Source organism: Phoxinus phoxinus (assembly GCF_949152265.1).
Source record: "Phoxinus phoxinus genome assembly, chromosome: 2".
NCBI lineage: Eukaryota > Metazoa > Chordata > Actinopteri > Cypriniformes > Leuciscidae > Phoxinus > Phoxinus phoxinus.
The window spans coordinates 21107322-21134533 of record NC_136877.1 but is presented as its reverse complement, the minus strand read 5'-3'; the positions used below and the strand labels follow the sequence as shown (position 1 = coordinate 21134533).

The window sequence follows — 27212 nt, the reverse complement described above, 5'->3', positions numbered from 1 at the left end:
AACTGGATGGGGCGCATGCTCTCTTTCTCTCTCTCACACTCACACACATACACACGCACCCTCACACACTCACGTTCACGCAAACAAACTGACTCAGTCTCGCCGACTGCTCCGTGTCAGACGGGCACACGCACATGCTTGCGCTGCCGTGCTCACGCACATAGACGCACCAACACACTCTCAGTCATTGTCAATCTGTGTGGCTTCAACCTTGGGATGAGGTGATGTTTTGGGACAGGAAACACGGAACTATGGGCAATTCCCAACGCCGGGCAAAAGGGAGGCATAAAACCAAGGGGGCAACAGGTAAAGCGCACACGCACGTACCTGTGTCACAACTAGATGTGTGCACAGATTCGCTCGCACGCACATGCACTCTCCACAGTGCCACAGATTATTTGACTGTCACTTCAGGTGTTGTGCATGTCATCGTGTGTGTGTGTGTGTGTGTGTGTGTGTGTGCATATGAGAGGATATCAGTGTCTGTGACTGGTTTCATGTGACTTATCAGTGTTGCTGTTGTAGTCAGGGTCACCGTTGGGTTTGAAACCACTGTTCACTCTCTCGTTATCACTGAGCTCTTTGAAACCTCTTGCGTTTTCTTCCCTTTATCCAAAAAAAAAGAGAGAGAAAAGGAACGGATCAAAGAAGTGGCAAGCCTTGAGAACTGTGTAGCCCCACACAGACACAGAGGACAGCCGGAGTCAGAGAGGATCAGAGAGAATGGAGAACAAAATAAAAGATGAGAGGGGAAAGGGGTGGTGGTAAATGGTTTGGGAGGAGAGAGGTTTAAGACAGATGAGTGATGGCAGTTCGAGAAGACGATCAGGACGGGGAGATGAGAGGGAGCAGGGGGGTGTGGAGATGTGGAGCTGCCACTCTATCTCTTATCTGTGAATTAGAGAGGACACGCGCATGCACACTATATTGGTACAAGCAAACATGTCTTCTTTAACACTATCACGCTCTCTCAAGAACGTCCTAGACATAAGAGCGTTTATGGGGCTTAAAGCGAGCCGCCTTCATGGGATATTTAAGGAGCAGAATCAAGTATAAATCTCTTTGTTTTGCAGTGTTGGCTTTTTTAATGTTGCTTGGCTGGTTTCTAATTCAGAATTCATCATGTAGTGTTTTTTTTTTTTTTTTGTGTGCTTATGAATCCAGCATTCATTGTGTGGCATTACTTATTATTATTCCCATGGCAATAACCCAATCAAATAAGGTGTGGGGAGGGGTATGATTGGAGAACATATGTGAATGTGAAGTAGTTTTATTTATTTATGATATTGTGCATGTGGATAATGTTTGTGTTGTGGATTATGTGTCAATATGTCTGTACTGTACAACAAATTGCCTCTCTGAGGACATTAAAGTTTTCTAAGTCTAAGTCTAATTATTCTTTACTGGATGGTTTAGAATCAGTGTAGTGTCAGGATAAAGTGATTATGTTTGTGATTCTTATTCTAAATCTTATTTGATGTCTAATTCTGAATCTGATTCTGAATCCAGTGTCTGTTTATTGGTTTTCTCCAGAGTACTGGAAGGTTATGAATCAGTAATTAAGAAAAGGTTATTCTGATTCATTTTTGGATTCTGATTACTGATACTAACTTCTGATTCTGCATGCAGTGTACATGATGGCAATGAGCATTTTTTGGGTGGATGTTTTCAAATCAGTGATCTATCTGGAAGCTTGTTTCCACCACAGAATAAAAAATGTAAAAGATATTTGAGACTTTTTATCCTATCGAGATATAAACTGCGAGATATAAAGCATTTCTGACTTTTTTTCACGTAATTGTGAGTTAATATCTCGTCATTCGGACTTTTTTTCTCAGGATTGTGAGATATACAGTATAGACTCTTATAGTTTTGAAGTCCAATTCTAAAGGAAATAAAGTCAGCTCACATTTTATTACAATTGCGTGTTATAAAGTCAGAATTCCTAGATATAAACTTCTAACTGCGTGTAGTAAAATCAGAATTGCGTGATTCCAATAAAAAAAGTCAGATTTGCGAGATCTTGCAATTCTGACTTTATAACTCGTACATGGAAGAAACAAGCTTCCATAGTGATCAGAATAAAGCGATTCTTTTTGCGATTCCTATTCTGAATCTTATTTCATTTCGGTTTCAAATTCTGAATCTAATTCTAAATCCAGTGTCTGCTGTAAAGTGTTTTTTTTTTTGTGTGAACTGGAAGGTTCTTCTGATTCTGGATCCAGTTTCCACTACGCAGTATATTTGGACGGTTCAGAATCTGTAATGTTGAAGTAATCCTCCTCATTATTAATTTGAATTATAATTCTGGTTCTTATTTCTGATTCATGCCACTGGCTCTGAGTGTGCAGTCTGTTGATCAAAGTTATTGATGGTCTCGCACAGTTATAGTGCTCAAATATTCAACGGCAAATGACTGGCGATCTATGCGTGTTTTTGTGTAATGTCTTGAGTTCACAGTGCTCTGTACACACGTTGCTTTCTATACACACATTGTTTTCATTCATACTTTTTCTCCTACGCTGACGTCATGCTCTCAGAGAAGGGCCGTACCCTGACATGAACAGATAGAGAGAGAGAGAGCTGTGTGTTGCTGTGTGAGACTGGGCAGTTGTTGTCATGGCAACGGACAGGTGGTATTGCCAGTCAATTGAAAGCCTGTTTGATGCTGTGTGTGTGTGTGTGTGTGTGTGTGTGTGTGTGTGTGTGTGTGTGTGTGTGTGTGTGTGTGTGTGTGTGTGTGTGTGTGTGTGTGTGTGTGTGTGTGAGTGTGTTTTTTCCCACACTGCGTCAGTTTTCCTGTGTCAACCCCTGAGACGTCTTAGTTCACTTTACCTCATAAAACCACATAAATTATCATCTATATATAAACAGAAATTCTCAACATTCAAGCAGACACATCTGGTGTTCTTAACAGAAGTGTGTGAAAATACTTGTGAGTTATGTACATCCACACACTGAAACCTGTATTAGACCAGTACAGCATGTGCCGTAGTTGAAAGTGTTTTGCTCACCGCTGGTTTATCGGATCTGATTTTTTTTTTAGTACAAAAACACAGTTAAATCTGTTGTGAATATTTATGTTTTTGGTTTTGTGTATGTGAGATAGTGGACCTAATCCATGTGTTTTTGACCTTGCATGTCACAAGCAGCTTGGACACATAAACACAGCTGTTGGTCAGATAGCACAGCAGTCATATACTGAAACTTTCAATGTCGTATTATGTAGGCTATTTGTTATTTATTTATAAGCATTCGTGTTGTGTCTGTATTTATTTGATAATAATATATGATTTTTTTTTCACCATACAAAATGTTCCCCTTTCATTTTGTCAATCTTAAATCATAATATTGTGTTCAGGGTCTAAAATTCACTCCCCATTGCCACACCTGCTGATGGGGAATGAACTGTGAAGATTTATACCCTGCCCCCTCCGCCCAAAAACAACAACTTCTTACTGGCCCTGATATTTTGAGTTATTTTTGTCCTTTTCACAGTCATTTATACAGTCACAGTCATAGTTATTTTCCATCAGCACAGGTCATTGTGTCATTCTCCATCTCCATCTGTCACAAAAACATGAAGACACATCAAGATTTTGTCAAAAGTTTGGGGTCAGTGTGATCTTGTTTTTCGAAAGAATCTTTTATATTCACCAAGACTGCCTTTATTTGATAAAAATACAGTAAAAACAAAAATATTGTGAAATATTAAAATTTTAAATTACATGATCACATGATCCTTCAGAAATCATTCTAATATGATTTGCTGCTCAAGACGCATTTCTTTTTATCAATGTTGGAAACAGTGGTGCTGCTTAATATTTTTGTGGACACTTTTGAGTAATATAATTTTTTTTTTAAACATTCTTAGATGAATAGAAAGTACAAAAGAATGGAATTTATTTGAAATATTTTGTAAGGCTTCACTTTTGATCAATTGAATGCATCCTTGCTTGAACAATATATATTTTAGAAATCTTATTTACGTTTTGTCCGTAAAAGACGGATGTGCCACAGCAGATGTTTATGCATATTATTATATATTATGTTGCATTTCTTTATATAAAATTACTATCCACAGGCAATAAACTCCCCAAAGCCAATTTTGACTCCTACTTGGCGAGTGCTAATTTTGGACCCTGGTAACTGTTTTCTTGAGTAGTTAATGTTCAGTGTTGTTAGACTTTGTTGGCTTTATAGCTGCTGTGACTGCCTGTGAGCGTTTCCAGACGTCCCATTGGCTGTTTGGCTGTCACCTCCAGCAGGACAGGAAGGCACTCGTAAGCATGGGAAGGAAAAAGCAGTGCTGCGTTGACAATAGAGTGGGGAGGGGGACGACCTAAAACACTGAGTGCTCATGTATCCTGCCTCTCTCTCTCTCTCTCCTTCCCTTCCTCTCTCACTCACTCCCAACTCACATTTTGGTAACTCTAGAGGTCTATGTCACTAGACCATTTCTTTCTCTAACTCTCCTTCCTTCTATGGATGTTATTATGGAGAGGCTAGATGTCTTCCGAGGAAAAACAGGTAGGGTTAGCGATCCTGTGTTTTCTGTATGTTTTTTGTAGAGCCATGACTGACACAGAGCGCTTAATAGGATAATTTCTTAAATATTTTAAACTCAGAGACCCACCGTGACTGCTGGAAGTATGAAGACGCTCTATAGAGCGACAGGGAGGTCAGACAGTAATGCAGGAAGACGTCTGTTAGAGGGTTTCTTTGAGATAGGAGATCATCTTCTCTCCTGAAGCAGGATTTGTGAGCTTACACCGTTAGCATTTGTGTTGCAAAGGTTGTAATCTGTCATATTTAATAATGAGTTTGAGAGTGTAAGCTGTTAGTCTGCACTGTTGATAACTTAACAACAGTATGTTTTGGTTGACAAATTGAATGGAATATGAATGCTGCATGTGAATGTACTGTCTTGTGTGCCATTGTATGGGTGTGTGAAGCACACCTTGGTCATGGAATCATAACACACCTCTGTGAAAGTGATCCTGGGTCGCAGAGATTCATAACAGTCTCACACACACACACAACATGCTGAAGCTCAAGACATGGAGCTGGTGCCCATTTGCCATTCCAGTTTTCACTCTCCCTTGGGTTCATATTTCAGCACTGAATTCCTGCTTAGTCCCACAAATGCGGAATAATAACCATGACACACTCACTCACTGTATTTTACACAGACACACACAATGCCAGTTTCGAATACAGACCCGCAAACATGCAGAAACTGAACACATGACAACATACACAAACAGTTTTCTGCTCAAACATTACACACACACACACACACACACACACACACACACACACACACACACACACACACACACACACACACACACACACACGGAAGGCTTCCAGAGCTCACTGGCTAATTATGCATGTAAAATGAATGGGAGACAAAATTAAGCCTCATAGAATTTTTTATGCAAACGAGTTTCTAAATGAAGCCTTTGAGTCCGGGCGGCCACACAGCCTGACTGACAGTCTAAATGCCTGAGCAGAGAGAGCTGAAGTGAGGGTTAAACTACTGTGTCTGTATACGTGTGTGTTGTGCTTATGTTTTCCAGTGTGCATTCAGACTTCTGCCAAACCTCTGTCTTTATCAGTCATCTATTGATCCTGCCACTGACAGATACGTTCCAGCAAAAGCCAGCTGCTTACAAGCACAAACTCTCCCTCTCTCTTTCTTTCTCTCTCTCTCTCTCTGTCCATCCCTACACTTTCATTTGTGACTTTTCACACTTTGCTTCTTTGCGCATACCTTGTCTTGCACTTTCCATTTCTGTCTCTCATTGCACCTTCTCGTCGTCTCGAGCCTGTATACCACTGGAAGAGATTAACAATATTTGAGCAGACACAAGTTTATAAATGATACTTGTTTTTTCATTAGGAATAGAGTAATAGAAATAAATACTTAATACAATCATAATTCAAACTCATACAAAAACTAAAGTGCCAGTTCTAAAGATATAGACAAACAATTTATAATTTTTAACTGGTGTTAATCACACTTTTCAACTTTTCTTTCAGTTTTTTTCAGTTTTTTAAATATTGGGTCTGCCAATCAATGGCACCATTTGGTGGTTAAAGAGGTACAATAACTTATTTAATGGTTTACTTTTCAAATAGACATTCTCAAGTGAGAAAAATGCAAAAACAAAAAGTTAAACAATAGAAATTAAAATAATCAATTCAATATTAATAATGTTTTCACAAACCTCCTAAAATATTTCATGAATTCATCAAAATAAAATATTTATGTTTTTATTCTTGTAGTCTAGTAATAATGTAGCTATTAATGTGCCAAAAAATTAAACAAATTAAAAATCTGTTCTGCAAATCAGTTGAGGACCAAACATTTTTGAGCTTCCATTTACCATATTTGATGTGCTCTATGTGTGTTGATCAATGTTTATATGTGAATTAAGCCTAAATTAAATCTGTTCATCATATGTGACCCTGGATCACAAAACCAGTCGCACGGGTATATTTGTGGCAATAGCCAACAATACATTATATGGGTCAAAACCATGAAGATATTTTGTACATTTCCTACCGTAATAGAACATTTATTTTTTTTGAGTAAATGCAGCACAATCGCGCATACAAATTAACAACTTTAATGGCAATTTTCTCAATGTTCAAATTTTTTTGCACCCTCAGATTTCAGATTTTAAAATAGTTGTATCTCATATTGTTGAAAGATTTTGTATTTTCAGTAATCAGATTCATTTACATTGTGACTGTGCATCAGATGTATTCAACTCTATCTGTGTCTGTAAAGGTGTGAACCAAATGGCCCATACAGATGTATGGCCCATAGAAACTGATGAATGACAAAGAAACAGCATTGCTCAGAGTAGATTGCAGGGTAGATGGATCTCCTGTGGGAGGCACTAAAAGTTTTCTATTGTTTGTAGCCCATTTGTCGTCATGTATAAAGTTCTGTCTCACAGACAGAACTGTGGGTTAAGAAAGCGTATGTATTCAGCTTTCAGATGATGCATACATCTCAAAACATTGACCCATGTGACTGGTTTTGTGGTCCAGGGTCACATATAAAGTGATCTTCTCTCTTCAGAAGACTTGGATTAAATCTCTCTATCCAAATCGATTACTTTTTTGACTTTTTGTATTTTTTTGATGCTTGAAACGTTTAGTTGTGTGAAGTTTAATGGACAAACATGAGAGAATATTAAAAATGTTTGTGTCTCAATGATGAACAGAACAGAAGTCTTATGAACGACATGATGGTTCGTAATTGATGACAGAATTTTCCGTTTTGGGCAAACTATCCCTTGTTTAAACATTATAAGATTTGGTAACGGTCATAAATAAGCAATGCTGCTCTAAGAAGCTCTAAAAAAGTCCCTTCTTGCTTTACCCTTTACTGAGCTGTCATTTATTTCCGCCTCAGTAGGTTAGTGTAAGGGCAGAACTTGTTATTTTATGTTGGACAAACTTTAGATGCCTACATCCTGATGTCAGCACATTAGAGCTGCGTCCTCCAGACTTTGTCTGTCTTTGACCTCTGTGTTCAGGCCCATGCGAGTCCTTCCCCGAGGAACGAGCTGACAGCTCACTCCCTCCGCATCTACTTCTCCTGTTACTCTCATTCATCTACACCTTCAAAGATCTCTTTTCATCACAGAGTCTGTGTGCTAGCTGTGACAGGAAGTGGATGAAGTGCACTTTCCTGTCAGTACTGTTGTTGGGACAATAGATCCTGGAAGTTATCTAAAGAGCATCGGTCTCTATTCTTCTTTATTGTGTGTGTATAAACTGTATGTCAGTCTAAGTATTAGCAGTGGTTATTACATGGCTCGCTGAAATACTTTATTTTAATTGGTCAGTTGAGGCAAACTATTGAGGTTGAATATTTTTGTATAATGACTGTTAAACTGACCGTTAATTAACTGTTGTCCCAGGCAACCGTCTTCCTACATAGCTGTGCTAGTTTCATGTCTCTCATTTCACTCTGCGGTCTCTTTTTTCTCATGTAATGAAATTATTTAAACTCGATTACTATTTATTTATTTGGTAAGTAGCTATGTAATAAGAGGAAAAACTTATTAAAAAGTATGTGTGCATTTTATGGTATGCCAAGTGCACCTTTATCTTCATTTTCCCAGAAAATATCATTTTAAACTCCAGATTTGTTTAGTCTTGATAGGCAGTCAAATTCGCCACTGGTTCCCCTGAGATTTTCCTATGGGATTTTATAATGGGGTTTTTCAATTTATGAGTGAAATAAAGTCTGTGGTAAACATAATTTGACGATTCTTGAATGTATTGCTCTACAACGTTACACGCAACCATATTAAATGTTTTTTTTTTTTTTTTTTTTTTTATGTAACTAGATAAGAACGTTTGGGGTGTGAGTGTGTGAAGTTTACTCTGGAGAGCAAAACGTTCAGGTATCGTGAAGTTATGTTTACCACGGACCCATTATAAAAACCCCATAGAAAAATCTCAAGGGAACCAGTGATGAATTCGTCTTCCATGTTTTGACGTTATCCCTGCTCAACTCTGTTGTAATGCACCATCTTAATTTATTTCTGTTCGTTTTTTCCTGCAGCAGATTATTTTAATACTCCTGCGTTTTGCATGAACAAGATACTAATATTATTTTAGATGCTTCTGTTTTGAGATTTCTTCAAGCTGCATCTGACAACTCTTTTGCCATAGAGTTCTTTATAGTCCCAAGTGTGACATGTAAAGCATGTACTGTCAGGTTTTTTTTTTTTTTTTACCCCTAAACACAACGGCTTGCCACTGAAATACACAAGAGGATTAACCTTTCCTCTATGAACCTTTTAGGGTAGATAATGTTTGTACAAAAGTCCTTTAAGTGTACTCCAGTGACAAGTTGTACCCTAAAGGTACACATTTTTTACACATTTTCCTGAGAGTGTACATACACACACACTTTGAGTCCTCTGAATGCTTATTCACACAGGTATGACGTGTGGTTTTTGAGCCAGCGCAGCATGCCAGATCCTACTGTAAATGAGAATGTGTTTATATGTTGTGCCTGTGAAAGCTCAAAGAAGCCTGGGATTTGTTGTCCAGATTGAAGTCAGGTTGAGTGGATACTACAGGACCCAGAGCCAAAATAAACCAGGTCAACAAATGACATCATAATAAAGCTTTCCTGTGGGATTGTTCTAGCTTTTTGTGTCAACACAGCAAGGGATGGAAAATAGAGCTCACCTTAGCCAATCACAACAATCAAAACGTCAATTAGACTTCTAGTCTACAACCCGGACTGATTCCCTTATAAAAGCCGGAATGAAATTAAACATGTTTTTCGTGTAATGCAAATTACTGATTTCACATGAGTTCGCATTTCTTTTTGTTGTTGACAATAACTAGTGGTTGCACCAGAATGAACCATAGTTTTCTTAGCAGAAATACTGGTAGCCAGTGTGATTCATTCCTTGTTTGGATATCATTTAAAAGCTTCACCAAATGAGAGTTATAATGGTGCTAACTGCTATAAGCAGCAGATCAGGCTTTGGCTCTGACACCACAGTATGACTGTACAACATTAATCCCCATCAGCCACCACCAAACACGTATAAAAGCGGAAATTGGACAAAAGTTCACAGATTTTGTAGCATGAGCTCATTCTGTTTTTCAGGGGGGGGAAATGTCTCTTGCCTTTCCTTTTGATTGAGTCCTTTCTAGCCCACTCATGCTTGGACACTAACTCTCTGCTTCAGACCGGTGGATTTTCAAACATTTGTCAGCTTGTATACGTACGTATATCTGCTTCATCCTGCTATCTGCTTTCTTAGATGATATCCCACTTCTTTCACACAGGCTGTCAGAGCTTGTACTGTCTGTTCTGTAAACTCTTTTTACTGTTAGTGACACAGCCTTTTGCTTAAAGTGATTTTCTCATCTCGGTTTAGCATGTATTTCCCCTGAGAAGAGGACCTGTGAGAAACACATTATCCCACTTTAAGTGCATGTGTGATCTGATTCAGCTACTTAGGCTATTTACAAGGTGAAGACATTTAGAACCAAACTCTGCATGGAAATCATTCGGGACAGTGTATTTTGCCAACCATGCTTTCAGTGTTTACTGAAGTACTGTTCATGTGTGTTTCATTCCAGTGCTGTTCAGTGCTATCTTCCCCTTTCCCTTACACTTTAACCAACCTGTAAACCTTACCAAACTACGAAACCTGTCCCTTAACTCTATCCTGCCTCAAGTACAGAAATTGCCAGTGTTTTACAATATGAAAAAAAGTACATTGAACCTAACTTATTTTTTTATGTAAGTAAGTACATAGTACAAAGACACCTAATATAAAATGTGACCAAATATTTTCTTTTATTCCAGGCAGCTAGAAGGTGCACTTTGGAACTTTTGACCTCTCTATTGCCATATGTGGTTGAAACATAAAATTGCAAGTTACTTTAAAAAAACAAACAAACATTAGTTGTGCTTCAACACTGCTTTTCTGCATGGATCATTTTTGTTGATCATTGATAGCAATGATAAAGTCCAACAAGACGTGTGATAAACATGTTGTTTGTGAGCAAGTTGCATATCCGCTGCCATAGTAGCTGGACATTCTTTTTCCTGTTTACGAACATGATATAAACATGAAAAGGCGAAAGATGTAAACCTGAAATTTTCCCTAAAATCCAACCGATCCAACATTACTCATTATTTGTAGGCTTACCATAGTGAGTCGGACCGTTTTAAACACTTAATAGAAAATATATCTTCAAATTTTGTTACATTTTGTTAAATTTTACCCACCCAAAGTTTCCATGGTGCACTTTTAAGGTATAAAGGTATAGGTAGGCTACAGTATATGCAGTAAAGGGCATGTGCGCAACGAGAAGAGTAACTAACTACAATGAGAACTATTTTATTGGCTATACCAATGGATGACAAGCTTCTATTTATAATAAGCATACGCTGCAGTTATGTCATCTGCCACTTTAAATGCTTTAAAGTTGGGTGGATTCTGATTGACTGTCAACGTTCATTATATTATATTAGAAAAATGTTTAAAAACAATCATTATATTCGTGTTCTGTTTCTTTGTTGTGCACAAACACACTGCAGCCATGTGTCATTTTGAATAAAGGTCAGGCCTAATAAAAATGAATCACTGCATTTTATTCTGTCAATAAGCATAGAAAAACAGCTTCTCCAATCAGTGCTGTAGCCTCTTGTCAAAGTATTTTATAATGCCTGTCTAATCTTCACTCTTATGAATAATGTAACCACATTTGGGACTCATCTGCAAGATAGTTTGTACTCTTTATGTTCAGAGGAACATGAGTAGATGGATAAGGCCGAAGGGTAAATGAGGGGTAGAGTATTGGAGAGGATGAGAGGAGGACCAGGGAAAGATTAACTCCAGAAGGCCAGTGGTCACATTTCCTTTCCTCCGCACACTTCCTCTGTGGGAAACGTGTGAGCTTGTGCATGTTTGTTTATCAGACATACTGACACATAGACACACTTTCACTAATAGTCTGTCTTTCAGCACTTGTCGTTCACACACGCTCACTGGCACCGGAGGAAACAGACGGGGAGGGGTGAAGCAGTGCAGAGGAAGCGGCAGTCACTACAGTCAGCACTGCTGGGAGCAACACTGCAGCATATGCAAACACATCACAGCCTCACAACACTCAGTGCCATGTTTCTGTGGGAAACATGTGGAATGGAGGAGGTGTCATGGAACCTGTGTGTGCTAACTCGCGTGGTGAGATTGTGGCCATGAGAAATATTATACCTCTATTGTGTGTGAGAATAGAGTCCATCCATCAAATTCTACATCCATCCATCCAATTCTATTCTACAGGATCCATCCATCCTATTTTCTTGTACATCCATTCTATTCTACATCCATCCATCCATCCTATTCTATTCTCCATCCATCTATCCAGCCATCCATTCTATTCTACAGGATCCATCCATCCTATTCTATTCTGCATCCATCCTATTCTACATCCATCCATCCAATTATATTCTACAGGATCCATCCATCCTATTCTATTCTGCATCCATCCTATTCTACATCCATCCATCCATCCAATTCTATTCTACAGGATCCATCCATCCTATTTTCTTGTACATCCATCCATTCTATTCTACATCCATCCATCCTATTTTATTCTGCATATATCCTATTCTACATCCATCCATCCATTCATCCATCCATTCTATTCTACATCCATCCATCCTATTTTATTCTGCATATATCCTATTCTACATCCATCCATCCATTCATCCATCTATTCTATTCTACATCTATGACCCAGACCCTAATGACACATGGGCTTTGAGCTAAAAAAAAGTAACTTTATAATGATTTTAGCAGATATAAATAAGCATTTCAAATTTTAAGTCTTTGGGGCCATACAAAAAGTGTGTGTGTGTGTGTGTGTGTGTGTGTGTGTGTGTGTGTGTGTGTGTGTGTGTGTGTGTGTGTGTGTGTGTGTGTGTGTGTGTGTGTGTGTGTGTGTGTGTGTGTGTGTGTGTGTGTGTGTGTGTGTGTGTGTGTGTGTGTGTGTGTGTGTGTGTGTTTTAAACATGTGTGAATGGGCCCTTTCTCCTCTGGGAGGACAGACAGAAAATTTGATTACTTGTACATTTTTGCTCAATAGATCACTCTCTATATAAGAATGTCTCTCCCTTTAAATTGTAAATACCACCTTCTGTAGCAATAACAAGTAGCAAATCATGGTTTGTTTGTGTGTCGTCAGTGGCGTGAACTCTTTCGTGAATTTCGTTATTTGGACTAAGAATGAAGTGGCTGAAATTCATTTTGAAAGTGTCTTAATTGCATTCGTCCCAGATATACAAGCTGCCAAGTGTAGCTTTGATATGTCTTGCCCATCTTCCTATTTCAGGAGAAAATGCATCAACAGAGGAAAGAAAAGAGAGCTTTGTCTTCAAATGTAGTGGAAAGATATAGAGATCCAATATAAGAATGTTTCACTCTGTCTGTGCTCACAGCTTCTCCATCACACTGTACATACAGTTACCTTGGAGAGAAAGACAACAGAGAGACACATTTCCATAAATATGAGCTGTGTCCATGTACTGTTGGACGTGAGCCTGGCTTATGCTTTATGTGTTGATTTCACACTTGCATCGTAGTTCCCAAACCTCAGCCGAATGTTTCTGTGCGGATGTGGCAGCTGAGAGCGGATGTTAGTGTTTTCATCATTTGCTGATCGATTTAATTAATTGAGCGTCTGTTTTATACGATCACTTTGAGGACTGAGATTGCATTTGTCTCGTACACACCATCTGCTGGTGTAAATCACCTTCATTCACTGCAGTGTTTCACAGCTTCTTATTGGTGCTTGTCCAATGTGTGGTGGCGATGTTGTCATGAACCTTCCCTTAACTCCGTCGGACATTTTTAGATCACTATCGCCTCACGTTCGGTGCTGCTATGTGCATTCTCAATGTGCACTCAGTAAAAAATCCATCAAGGGCTCTAGTCCTGCTTGACGGTGTGGAAAGGCTTCAATCTCACACATCAGTGAAAGAAAAGAGGGAAAGATTGGGTGAAGGTAGAGAGAGAGTTTGGATTGGGATTCATGCCACTACAATTATCCTGTGAGAGTAATTGCTTTTGGCAGCACTCTCTGTACGATCACAGAGCAAAACCACAATTTGATATGTGTGTATATGTGAAAAATTGTGCGAGCCGATACGGGTTGGTGAGGGACACTAACACCCTTTTACAAGTGTATTCTTTACTCATATTGGATATGTGCACGCTTCTATCATCATGTTTCTAAACACACGTGGGTAGTTAAAGAGCCCAGTCAAGCTTGGGATAAAATAATGAGAACATCTGAATAAAAAGGGGCTTCGACAATGAATGAAATACTTATGGGTTTGGAACAACAAACTATTTAGAATATTTTGTCTGCAGCTAAATTTGGCAGGTCTGAGCACAGTTTGAGTCATTGTTGAGATCTCCTCTGAAACCCTAGATGAAGCCAATACTGTATGTGAGATTACTGAGTATTTTTTTCTCCTCGGGGTTTGCAAGCCTTTAGTTACAAAGTCTTCTCAACTTTCGGCACTTTATGTGCTGTTTATGTGATGTTGTACCAGCATACAAGTCTGACAAATATCCTCCGGATACATTCTGCACAATGAGAAGAGTTGAGACAAAATGCCTATAAATGTTGAAGTGGGTAACAGCAGCAGCCTGGTCGTTTCTCTTTGTTTATCTTGGCCGTTGTCTTCTTTTAGCTGGATATGCCACTTAGAAGAGCAAACAAACATGAGAAACAAATACATTATTTAGAGTTTCTGGAGGCAGGCCTAGTATAACCAAAATATACAGAATATGCTTTAAATCTGCACAGCGTGATCATTTTGGCCTGCATGACATGCTATTTCTGCATGTGAAAAAGCCAAGTAGTTTCTCAAAAAACATAGCATCTGTCATTAGAGTAGTCATGTAGAGACATCATGCCATGTTTAATGTCCTGTAGTTCAAAGATTCAGCTCATGCACGTTAATCGTCCGCTAATGAAGGTGAGAACATTGGGCTAATTAAGCGTAGCATGCATGTGACTGAGTACAGGGGAGTTCAGATGCTGCAGCAGGAAATGGAAACATGGAAAGATTTTACACCTTTGACATGAGATTGTTTCCTTAATCTTACTGCGGTTGCACCACTACGGAAGTAATTAGGAGTCAGTTGTTTTTTTCTTGTTTTTGTCTGTGGATTGATTGTATTTAACAGATAGCCTAAAATCAAATGTAAATCAAAATCAAGGTTGGCTGAACCTAGATTTGTATCTTAAAAGTGTTGTGTGTTCCAGACAGAAGACTTACCCTCAATGACTTCTTGACTTCTAGAACATCAGCCCAGGCTAACTAGTCTTTCACCTTTCTTATTTTCTCATTCCTACACAGCCCTCCTACACCGTAAAAAATCTATGTAAATGAAAAAACAAACAACAACATTAAAAACATTATTGGAGTATGGTTTGCAAGAAAACACTATTGCAGTCTTTATACAAATTGTTCATATTTTAATAGAATTTTTTACTTGCCATTTCTTTGTAATTCATTGTGAGGTTTACTAGCCATTTTTGAGTAAAAATTGTTTATACACCATTTTTTTCGGTGTGTGTATACAGCCCCTTCTGTTTGTCCTGATGCTCAACATGTTGACTTGCTTTGAATTCCATCAATCTTTATGCTTTGAAGATCAGTCAGAGTAGCGTAAGAGGAAAAAATAGCATATTAATTTACTCTTGGAGAACTAGTGCTGAAGTTGTAATTAAGTGTGCTCGGTTAACCTCTCGGGAGATAAGTGAGCGTCCTTTTTCATCAGTGTCTTTTTCTATCTCTCTGCTCTCTGGCAGTAAGCTTTAAATAAAGATGTGTTGTTGGTATGCATGATTATAAAAGTATAAAATATGTATGAATCAGTTTGCCCTCACCATTGCATTAAAACCTTACTGTGTGACATGTCTATCAGTCACAATGTAATCTCTTATTCTGATTCTTTTTTTGTTTACCAAAATAAGTTTCACAGTTCAAGTAGCATGTTATTGAATATTACAAGAATGTATTTGGTCTTTGCAGACTAGTTCTGCTACGCTGCTGCTTCAGAGCAAGTACGTAGTCATGTAAAATATGATGATGATGCTTAAATAGACATACATAAATCCTGTAGCAGATAGGCAGGTGGAGCTGGGGGAGGTGGATGGTTTCAGAGGAACTCTGATGGCACGCTGCAGGACTAGCTTATGGTGCTTTTCCACTGCATGGTATGGCTCGGTACGTATCGGTTCGCTTTGCTTTGGCTCGGTTTGCTTATCCACTGCAGTTTAGTACTGCTTCAAAGTGGGTGGGATTATAGACTGATCGTTATAGTTGCGCAAGATCCAAATGATGCAAATCCAATGATGCTGGTAATCGCTGACCTATCAGTGATCTGCAGTGTTTACACATCACATTTTAGAATCGGTACGGCTCGCTTGGAACCTTAACCGAGGTGGTACTAAAAGAAGTACCAGGTACTAGGTACTATACACAGTGGAAACCAAAAGTGAGCCATACCGAGCTGTGCCATGCAGTGGAAAAGCACCATTACAGTAAAGAATAAACCAGACTATTTAAATGTTGAGCAAGCAATCTTATTGGATACAGGGTTGGCAGAGGCCAATCAGCTTTTGCCATGTGGTACTGGTATGAATGCTTGAAGATCGCATGTAAGGACCAATCAGCTTGCGCCCTCTAGAGTTTCATGACCTTAAGTCCACAGATGCTGCTGCACTACCATAAACCAAAAGAGAAAAAAACATTGTTGGCTCTATCAACGCATGCTCTTTCTGTCGGGTCTCCAGTATAATTTGTCAGACAGAAAAACATATTAGGTTTGTAATTAATTAATTGTCATGATTACAGGATCACAAATCTAGTGTGCAGTTGCTTTGTTGGATGTCTCCACCTCTCTGCTGCCGTAGTAGGCAAATATATAAAAAGATATGCAAATTGTATCAGTTTTTATTTATGTATCTTTTTTCTCCCCTCCCTCCTTTCCGCATCTCTCTCTCTCTCTCTCTCTCTCTCTCTCTCTCTCTCTCTCTCTCTCTCTCTCTCTCTCTCTCTCTCTCTCTCTCCTTTTCTCTTGCTCTCACTTCCTCCTTCTATCTGTATCTCTTGTTCTTCTCCCCTCCCTCTGTCTCTCTCTCTGCCAGCCGCCACCAACTTGGACTCGGAGAGCAAACGAACGGCCCACTTCCAATCGTCATGGCAACAGCATGTGAATGTGTTCGGCTCGTGGAGTAGGCCGGAGTGTGTGCAGGAACTGCACCAGGAGGCTCAGCTGAACCTACAGAGTCTGCTTCAAGGTAGGAGAGTCAGCTGCAGGCGCTTCGTCTGTGTGTTTCGGTGCCACGATCGTCCCTGCCTGCCTGGATCTGCCTGTGTGTTTTCGTTTTCTTTTTGTGGGTGTGTGTTTTGCTTTTCCTTGCATGCGTGCTGTCTGCGAATATCTTCCACATCCATTCCCATTCTGTGTTTCCCAGTGCGTGTAAGAGAGGCACTATTTGTTTTTCTTTTCCTCCGAGCATCCTCATGTTTTCCCTCCGCTCGTCTCCCATCATTCCCCCTCTATTTCTGACTCATACTTCGTCCTTCCTTATGATCCATTAGATTCATTTCCATTTGTAGAGAATACACTCAGTCTCCCTTTCTCTTTTGGCTTTTTCGTTCGCTGAATGAATATGTCAATGCTCTTGACTCCTGTCGCTGTGTGTGTGTGTGACTGTACATGGTTGAATTTCCCTCTTTTATCTCTTTCTTGTTTGATGTCAGCTATTAATATGTTTCTGTGAGGTATGAGATGCTATTCTGGTTTAAAATCAGATCGACTGGGCAGCTGTTGGTTAAACAACAGTGAGTGGGTGGTCAGTGTTTATGAATGTGTGGCACTGTGCTATGTGCATAAACAGCAATTTGCTATTGCATATGCCTGTCTGCCATTTAAGGATGTAGCCAAATGTGAAGACTGAGGGGAGCAAGAAAAGTTTAAGACTAAGAAACCCGTCGATTGACTATTCAGACATTGAATAGTCAATGTCTGAACAACTTAAATGTCTGAATATCTGAATATTGAGGGAAACGTCTCCCCCTCAATGTCAATGGCGGTTACGGCCTGACAGAATATCTTCCTTATGCCTGGTACACATTGTACGATTTTGGGCTGTCCTAGACGAAAGATGACCAATCGTGGCGATTTCTGTGGTCGTGGCTTCTAAACGGTGGTCCTACATCGTACAGAGAGAGAGAATCAAAGATGGCCGTTGTCACGGTCTTCCGACCAAAGATAGCCTGCAATCATTTTCTGACAGTGATCATCTTAAAGTGTGTTGGCTGCTACAACCAATGTCTACTGAATAGCCAATACAACTGCAAAATGAAATGGCATATTGATCAACGTGACATGGTGCTAAAACTTAAAACTACTTACCTCCATTTACAAAATTGTCACGCCAAGTTGGCCTCTTCTCCCTAGCCATGACCGCGTCCATATTCTCCTTCCTCTTTTGCTTACTCTTTTTTTTTCCAGCTCACATAAAAACCACAATTGCCAAAGTGCGATTCATCTTGCTTTATTTGTTTACCAGTAGCGCATGCTGATGACATTTTATTCTTCTATACAAACTTGTGTCGTAGTCTACGATTCAATAGTTGTCATCATCGTACAGTCTACATACATGTCCTATTGAATTTATTAGATCCATCATCCATGTCGTACAGTGTGATTTGTAATGATCTTGGATTGCTGAAATCCCACTGTCTGTAGCAGGCATACGATATTTATTTCCTGCAACTTTCAGAACAATGTAATTCACACAACATGTAATACAACACAGGACTTGTTTTGGAAAGGTCACTTAGTTGCAAAAGTACGTCACATTTTATCTAAAGGCTATTGGCAGCTTATCTAGTTGACTATGAATATGTGCCTAAGATACATTTGTATATTGATATAGTTGGTTGCTTTGATCTTTTTTGTTGCTCCTCTATTTATAATTGCAGCCAGACTAATTTAGGATACTTCAACTAATTGTGTACTAAGTATACTTTAGTTGTGATTAAATTGTAGTAAAGCATAACTTTAAGTGTGTTTAGTGTACTTTTGTGTACTAAATTGGAACAACTTCAAGTATACTTAGTATACTTTAAGTATATGCCCGTGTAGGGACTAATTACATGCTTGATTAGTGATATTAAAGTATTATTATTATTAAGTATAGTATAATTTTTTTTAGTTTAAAGAGTTTTTTTTTTTTTTACAGTTTTTGCCTTTTATTAGGATGGGACAGTTGCTAGACAGGAAGTTAGGTGGGTGGAAGAGAGAGAGGGAGGGAGAGAGAGAGAGCGAGAGAGGGGGGTGGGGGGAAGGTCCACTTTGTACAAAATACTATTATAATGATCATTTCCAGCACACAGTTAAGATAAACCTAAATATATATTTTTAATAAAGTGCAAATATATACATTATTTTATTATACATATACAATATAATATTTTAAAAAATAAATAAAATTTTCACTTCAAGTATATTTTTCTAAAATATATTTTTCTAAAATATCCTAAAGTACAATTATTTTAAAGCATGTTAAAAGTTGTATTGTGAAAATAGGTAAAAGCATGATGCTATACTTGTAATATTTTTAAAGATAGTACAATTTTTGTCAGTATATTTGCAATGTACTATTGAAAAAGGGAATATATTTCAAATACAATAAAGTATACTTTTTTTCACTAGGGTTATCTTTCGCTGTCATGCTCATATTATGTTTGCAAATTAAGAGGCCCAGCAACATTGAAGAGATCAGGCATAGTGCTTAAGCTACTGCCCAGACACAAACTGCCCAAATTGACAAGAAAAGGGGCATTGTTGCTCTTGACCTCTTCCACTCCTCTACTGCATACACAAGACAAGGAGTGACCCATATTTAATAAATGGTTGGTTTTCAGTGAGCATCTTGTTAGGCTATGCTTTGAGGTCATTCATGACCACTCACACATGCTTGAGTGGTTGGCATCTTGTCTAGGCGAGCCATTTGATTGGCTGATAAGAATGGAGATTTCTGAGTCCCATTAGTTTTACTGACTGGCCCAAGATCAGGGGAGGGGAGGGTGTGTTTGAATGAAATACCTTCTCTTCTCACACACACACACACGCAAACTCATTCTCCCTGTTGCTTCTGGTACCCTCTCCCATACATCATCTTTGAAGTTTTGATATGGTCTTTGAAGCCTACCCTTCCACAGAGGCTTGTGTGATCCAACCACTGTTTTGGTGAGTTCTGACTCTCTATCTAGTTTACTTTCTTCTCTCTTGGTTGGAACTTGCTTTAGTATGACTTTCCATGAATGCATACCAGCATCCGTTGTATATCTAACATTGTGCATGCATTTAAATTAACATGATTAACTTTGCTGAACTATTTAAGATCACAATACCGTTCAAAAGTTAGAGGATTGTAAGATTTTTTTCATGTTTTTGAAAGAAGTCTCTTATGCTCACCAAGGCTTCATTTATTTGATTAAAAAGACACTAATATTGTGAAATATTTCACACACACTTTTTTTTTCTATTTTGCAAACTCAATTTTGCCGTCTTCAGTGTCACAGTTAAATCACTCTAATAAGATGATTTGCTACTCAAGAGATATTTCTTATGATTATCAATGTTGAAAACAGTTGTGCTGCTTAATATTATTTGGAAACTCTGATATTTTTTTCTGATTCTTTGATTAATAAAAAGGAAAAAAATAGCAGTATTCATTTAAAATGATTTAAAAACAATTGAAAAGTCTTTACTGTCAATTAGATTGATGTAATACATCCTTGCTGAATAAAAGTATTGTTTAAAAAATATCTTATTTACCCCAAACTTGAATGGTAGTGTAGATACAGTGGGAAGGTTATTGCTTTAATATAGCACAGCGTTTGGAAAAGTGAGATTAGTTATGTATATTACAGAGGAATGTGCTGTGTGGTTTGTGTGTAGAATTCTTTGCATGTTGGCCAGTGTTTGCAGAAGTTGGTCTTGTTACAGCTGCAGGAAACTATAGTCATAACGCATTCCATAACACAACCCTCTTTTTTTATATTTCACTTTGCATTCCGTGGGATTTTACACATCAGATTACATGTCCATCAATCTTTGCAGTGCATTCAGCACAAGTGTTTCCCTGAGTAACTTGAGGTCTAAGGCTAACTGCAGGATTGTCTTTCTGTGTATCTCATTAGTGTGGCAATTTGAAATCCATCTGGTCAAGTATCATTCCTGGAACAGAACTCTCTTCATTCGGCATGATAAATAAAATCCAAACACATATTCAAAAGTTGTGCATGTGGCAATGCACAGCTGTAAGCTGTAGTTTTGCTGCAGTCTCACTCTCATTTTAGTGGAGGTTTAGGATTTCAGATGTGTGCTCTGTTCTGCTCTGACCCAGCATGTGAAGAGGACTCTATAGTCACTCTACTCCACGAGGCTAAACTTGGGGCTTGGGGCTATTGTTGACTCCGGAGGTATGCCATTGTCTTAGACAGCCCACCATTGCTAGGCAACCCCAAGTCTAAGAGTGCGGCATCCCAGTTCGGAACAAGAGGGATCAATCCCCTCCCCCCCTCCCCAAAAACACAATCACACACACAGACCATATTATTGAGGACTATTATTGATAGACTGAATGCTTTTTATACTAACATTAACATTTTATACTAAAGATAACATTCACTCTTACCTGACCCCTCAACCTAACCCTTACAGAATCCTGTCAACATTTTTTGATTTAAATCACAACATGATTTGGCCGATTTATGAACCTTTCAAGTAGAGGACAACTTCTCACAAGCCAGTCGGCCCTATTTGACATTTGTGAAAGTTCGGCTCTCACGAGTATAGCCAAACCAGTACACAGTTACTGATCTGTAAAGGATAGAGACTTGGATAAGTGAGGGACAGTGTTTTTGTGTGTGTGTTTTTGAGAATATAGTGGGAGGGGTGAAAGAGAATGTTTTGGGGGATTAAAATGGCTACAAGAATGGGGTGGGGTCTTGTGAGGGGAGTCCTTGGAATGAATGCAATGGTAATCATTCTGTTTACAAGAGCCCTAGGGCATTTCTGACAAAGAGGGAGAGAGATTTCATTAATTGATTTCAGTGTGTCTTAGTGCTGTTGGCTGCTACCTTTAAAACTAGCATGTTGTATCTGTGTCTACTCAGATTTTGAGGAGCAGTTGTATGATAACAGAGTGACAGGACAGACATTCAGACACCCTTCCTCTCAGAGCTCGGAGGACACGTCAACCACTCTCAGCCGATCCCCTTCCTCGCTCAACAACAAGAAGACGGAGTTCGTTTTTGTGGTAATGCTTTCTTTTTAGCTCTTACACTAATGAAAGTAGGGTTTTACTGGGCATTTTGAGGTCACTGTATTCTGACTTGTGTGCCACCAACAAACTCATTTGTTTGCTGAAAAAGCATTAATGTTTTGTATAAAGTTTGCAAATCTAATTAGATGTGGTTTGTCCCCTGAGTGGAAACAGCTACAGGCTTCTCTGAGTCAATGGTTTTGAGTGCGTAAACAAACAGTAGTTTAAAAATCCTGCAAAATCCTTTACTAAAAAATGATAATATCCCAAATTTAGTGTTTGAATATAAAGGAAATTATTTATTAATATGAATTAATTATGAATTATCATTCGTTAGTACCAGGTTTACCAATTCTGCTATAGATTTATACTTAATACTTAATAAACCTCAAAATCCATATTTAGAAATGGTTAAGCATTTGAATAATTACTTAATTAATTCATTACAAATACAAATTATTTCTCTCTTTAGCCTGCAAATAAGCAGGTGTGTGAGGATGAGACTACAACTTTAGGGGTTCGGGCGCAGGACCCGACCCCCTGCGGTTCAGAGAAGTCCCTTCTTGGCTGGAATGCCTCACTGAGTCCAGCTGTTGCAGAGAAACCTCGCTGGTACCTGGGCCGACATACTCCAGCTCACCTTGTACCCATTGAGATCACAGGTAAAGGTGACTTGGAATGCCGTCATGTTGAGTATATCTGTATGTTTTAAAAGTATTTTTGGAGTCTAACAAATACGGCCTGTTTGAAGGTGTCATTGATGTGTTATGTTAAGAACTTTGTTGCTAAATGTTTTAAAACATTTCCCCATTTTATTAGCTGTATTAAAGTTTGCTTTTTTAATGGAATGAGTGTATATTATGGAGTATGATTTTTTTAAATTGTGCACAGCTGATGTTCTGTACAATTTGGGAAAGAAACTCAAGCATGACAGACTGAACAATAGTGTATCCCCAATAAGAAAGTCCTAGGTCACTTGAAATAGTTCTGGATGTTTTTGGTCTTGCAAATCATATTATCATCAACATCATCACAGGCAACCCCATTTCTTAGTTATAATGCTCTCTTTCCTAAGAGTTTGCACATCAGATAAGATTGCTTGCATTCACATTGTATATGTACTTTAAATGTTAAAGCATTTGCTCCTTTCTGAAACTTTCACCCTATTTTTTGTTTTGTTTAAAGTTCTTGTTGTAGTGGTGCTCTCGCTCTCCTTCCCTCTCTCTGTCTCAGCTGTCCCACACCCATCTCTCTAAATCTCCCTCTTGACTACCTTCCTGTTCCCCTCTCTGGCCTGGACACAGTGGAGAGTTGGTTGGATCCATAAACACAGATAATGCTGTGCTTAGGCAGCCTGGAGTCTGATTCCCTAAGTGGTGCTGTTCTTCACCCGATAAAGATAATGAACAGGTAGCTGTTGCCATGGCAACATGCAGCTCTCCCTCCTTCGCTTAGCTAGGAGGTGCAGAAAAAGCTGCATAGAGTGAGAGACAGACAGAAAGTGAATGAGTGAGAGAGAGAATTGTAGCCAATGTTTGGGAGCAACAGGGATGGAGGAAGAAAGATTTTTTTAATGTTTTGTTGGTATTTTCATGAATGAAGCCAGTTCACGTGTTGGGAGCAAATGAGGTTTCGTTGGGTGTTTTCGGAGAGCTGTTTTCTGAGAAACAAAAGGAGTATCCATGTAAAGAACATAGTGAGAACTGGGCTTAATTAGCACATTATGTTCAGTTCCTTTCATCATTGTAGAATGGTGGACCATTTATCACAGCACTCCCTCATACTCCGGATGTTTAAAATTATTAAACACCCAGTCCAATGCAGTTCTTGAAAACACATCAGTGTTGTATTATCCCACAGAAAGGAAAGAAAGTTACATAGATCTTCCATTGGGTAGTCCTTAGTCAATGCCCAGCTCTTGTTTTGATGTATTATCCAGTGTCCATTGTCTGATTTCATTTCTCCAGATCAATCTGGCACCATGATCAAGTCTCCAGCTAACCATCTATCTCATGTTGGCTATTGCTTTTATCCATAATATACTTTTTTCTTCATAAATTTACCAAAATGCTTGTCATTGCATACTCAGGTCTGATTACGCGGTCATGGCTAATGTTTTTCAGCCCAGTCATAACATGTATAGAATAATGTAGCTTTTATGCAACCATTTCAAGGTCATAAAAATAATTCATAAAAATTCAAATTTATCTGACTGAAGACTGTCAGTTAGCCTGACAGCTGGTATCTCATATCTTGCCTCAGGCCAGAGCTTTGATAAGCACTCCGCACGGCACAGAGAACTGCGGGCCCCCTTTAGAACTGATTCAGCGGTCAACCCAAAAACCGTTCGCCGCCCAAGGAGTGTGGTTGCAGGCCCTGATGTCACGCTGCACTGCCAAGGTGACTAACAGGAAGTTAGGCAAGTTACTGACAGGGTCTCAGAGTGCAAAAAGAAATAAACAGGAAAAGGACAATGGGCACTGACCAATGACTTGTATCTAGAGTAATTTGTAAATCTAAAATCTAATGTTTGTTACAGCCACACAGAAGCTTTGACAAACTGTCACACAGATTGTAATTTTTTTTAGTTAACAATGTTCTGATTGAAATACATCTTTCAGAATCTTTACAAACATTGTACTTATTTAAGAATGAAGGACTAAATTCTCTTTTTAAACTATTTTTTAAAACTATTTTGTCTTTAGGTGACAGCAAAATTCTTGCCGTTGATCTAATACAAGGTGCCTGTTCCCCTGGATCCTCTCAACCCAGATCTTTGGAGCCCACCACCGAAAACACAGGCCAACATATTCCCCTTCGGAAGACCCAGAGCGACCTGGAGTACAGTGTTCCCCCATCCCCGAAGACCCCATCAGGAATGATGGATCATGCCACCCTGATGTGCCCAAGCCCCTCCTGGAATGGCCCAAAAGGTTCCACTTTCTCTCCTTCCTGGAATGACTCCTACAACTATGCTTTGGTTACAAGCTCTGCTTCCAAGCAGCCAATTTCTAAAACTGGAATGTTAACACCTGGAAGTGAAGGAGGTGGTCTAATCTGTCCCTCCCAGACCAGTTCAGGCCTCTCCATGAGCTCAGGGTCACACTCCAGTTCTTTCACCTCCATCTCGGAACCATGTGGGCACCGGGTATACAGTGTGTTCACACAGGGGAGTGGGGTTGCCATAGGGAAACGGAATGACACAGAGGGGGCAGCTTCCACTGCAGTCATAGGAAATACCAAAAGTGAGCAGGAGAAGAGATCAGCCCGATCCAATATATTCAGGTTCCGTGAACGTTCACTTTCAACACCAACAGACTCTGGATCATTTTGCTCAGCAGATAATATATGTTCCCCAGGTGAGTCTGTCCCTGTCGTTCCAGAGTGTGAGAGTTATGCCCTGCTATATCCGAGCAATAGCTCAGAGGATAGCATGAGCACTGATAACGTCTCTGTGACCACAGGTTCAGACTTTTTCACAGATAGTCGACTGAGGTCCCGCTCACGCAGTATCTCACTAAAGAAATCTAAGAAAAAGCCACCGCCTCCAGTACGTAGTGTATCCCTGATGAAAAATCTATCAGACGTTGGAGGAATGGGCTCCTACCACAGTGAAGGGCGCTTCAGGGATGGCAGACCCAAGAGTCTCTTTATCCCTCGAGATCACCATATTCAAGATTCATTCCAGCCTGAGTTCCTGATTGTCAAACCTGAGGATGACACAGATCAAGCCCATAGTAGTTTGGAGACATCTTCTGATATTTCTCAGCCTGCTGACAGGGAAACAGAGCTTGGATTTCCTCCTCACTGGCAGCTCAATGAGTGGAAGTCCAACAATGATCCCTACCGGTCACTGTCAGGTTCAAGCACAGCCACAGGTACCACAGTGATTGAGTGCATGAAGGTGCGGGGCAGCTCAGAATCCCTGAATTCACCCTCAACCTCACGAGCCACGTCTCCATCCCAGCTCTCAATTGAGGCTGAGACCAAGGTATCCCCCTTCAAGCCTCCATGTCTCATGTCTCCATCCAGTGGCTACTCAAGCCAGTCTGAAACTCCAACCCCAACTATATCAAACACCCTCATCACTGGACCTTCTCCAGTTGGCTGCAAGATGCGGCCAAAGATTCCAGAGCGGAAATCTTCCCTCCCAGCTTCTGCAAAGGATAAATCACGGTCACGTCTTTCATTTGAACTACCCGCAAACTCTCATCTGGATTTGTCCTCTGTCAAACCCAAGCCTAAAGCCAGCCGACGCCATTCTGACACATCTACAGCCAACAAACCAGGTAAACTTAGCCCCAGTCAGTCTTCTCTGCCTATGGTTACCACAACAGACTTGCGAAACATCCGCCTTCGTTCAGTAAGCCGCTCAGAACTTGAGGACAGTCCTGATGGCTCTTCTGACATTATAGAGGAAGAACAAATTCGAGATCTCAGCCCTCCTATCACCCCCTCTAACACAAAACAGTCAAAGCCACCTGTTGCAATGAAGCCGCCTCTACCTAAACGACCCATGAATTTGATGCTTAAATCTCCCTCATCCTCCCCTCTGGCACCTGAATCTCCTCCATCTTCCCCTGTGGACCGACCCATGCCTGTGGGTAACATCTATATGGTTGTAAGAAAGCCCAAACCTAAACGACCATCTCAGTCATCACTCAGCAGTACATCTGCAATAGCCCCTCAAGAGCCACTCCGCAGCTATGTACCTCCTCTCCCCGAGTTTGACCTGGAGCATGGGATTCCCATTGAGGAAGATCTTCCATCCCCAAGTAGCCCAGAGAGAGAGGACAAAAGTAAGACCCTTCCAAGTAGAATGACAATATCCTGTTTAGCAGAATTAGACAAAAGAAAGCCTAAGGTACCTCCTCCAGTGCCCAAAAAACCCAATGTCCTTCTTCTGCCCTCTCCAAGTAGCCAGACCAATGGCGGTACAGAGAGGCAAACTCTACTTTCCGATAGCATCTCCCAGTCACCTACAAGTCCATCAGCATCTGAGATTGAGGGAGATTTGCTTAAATATGAAGATCAAGATGATCTTGCAAAGCTAATTTTACATGGAAACCATAAATATTCTGAAAGTTATGAGACCTTTGAAAATCAGGAGAATGATGTGGTAGTTGAAGTGAATAGTTCAAAAGATTCAGGTTCTCAACAAATTACGGAAAGAGAGACATCTCCAGCAGAGACAGTAAAAGGTTACTTTTTTTTTTTACATTTTCAGTTAAGATGTCAATTTAAACAAATACTGTTGTATTTAGATATAGTCCGTTTGT

General features: G+C 39.6%; 1 protein-coding gene across 4 annotated transcripts in view; it reads left to right on the top strand.

The window, feature by feature from the left end:
- Positions 1-27212, top strand: part of nhsl2 (NHS-like 2) — a 67647-nt gene that overhangs the window by 35745 nt on the left and 4690 nt on the right. Inside the window, exons 1-6 of one of the 4 annotated variants that reach the window (XM_079595025.1) lie at positions 11712-11750; positions 16735-16887; positions 21785-21927; positions 22406-22595; positions 24196-24333; positions 24639-27134. In XM_079595025.1, coding sequence (XP_079451151.1) covers positions 11723-11750; positions 16735-16887; positions 21785-21927; positions 22406-22595; positions 24196-24333; positions 24639-27134 — 3148 coding nt within the window. In that variant the 5' untranslated portion in view covers positions 11712-11722. Of the gene's footprint in view, positions 1-11711; positions 11751-16734; positions 16888-21784; positions 21928-22405; positions 22596-24195; positions 24334-24638; positions 27135-27212 lie in introns of those variants that run through there. The other 3 variants (XM_079595023.1, XM_079595024.1, XM_079595026.1) reach the window with 3 other exon arrangements.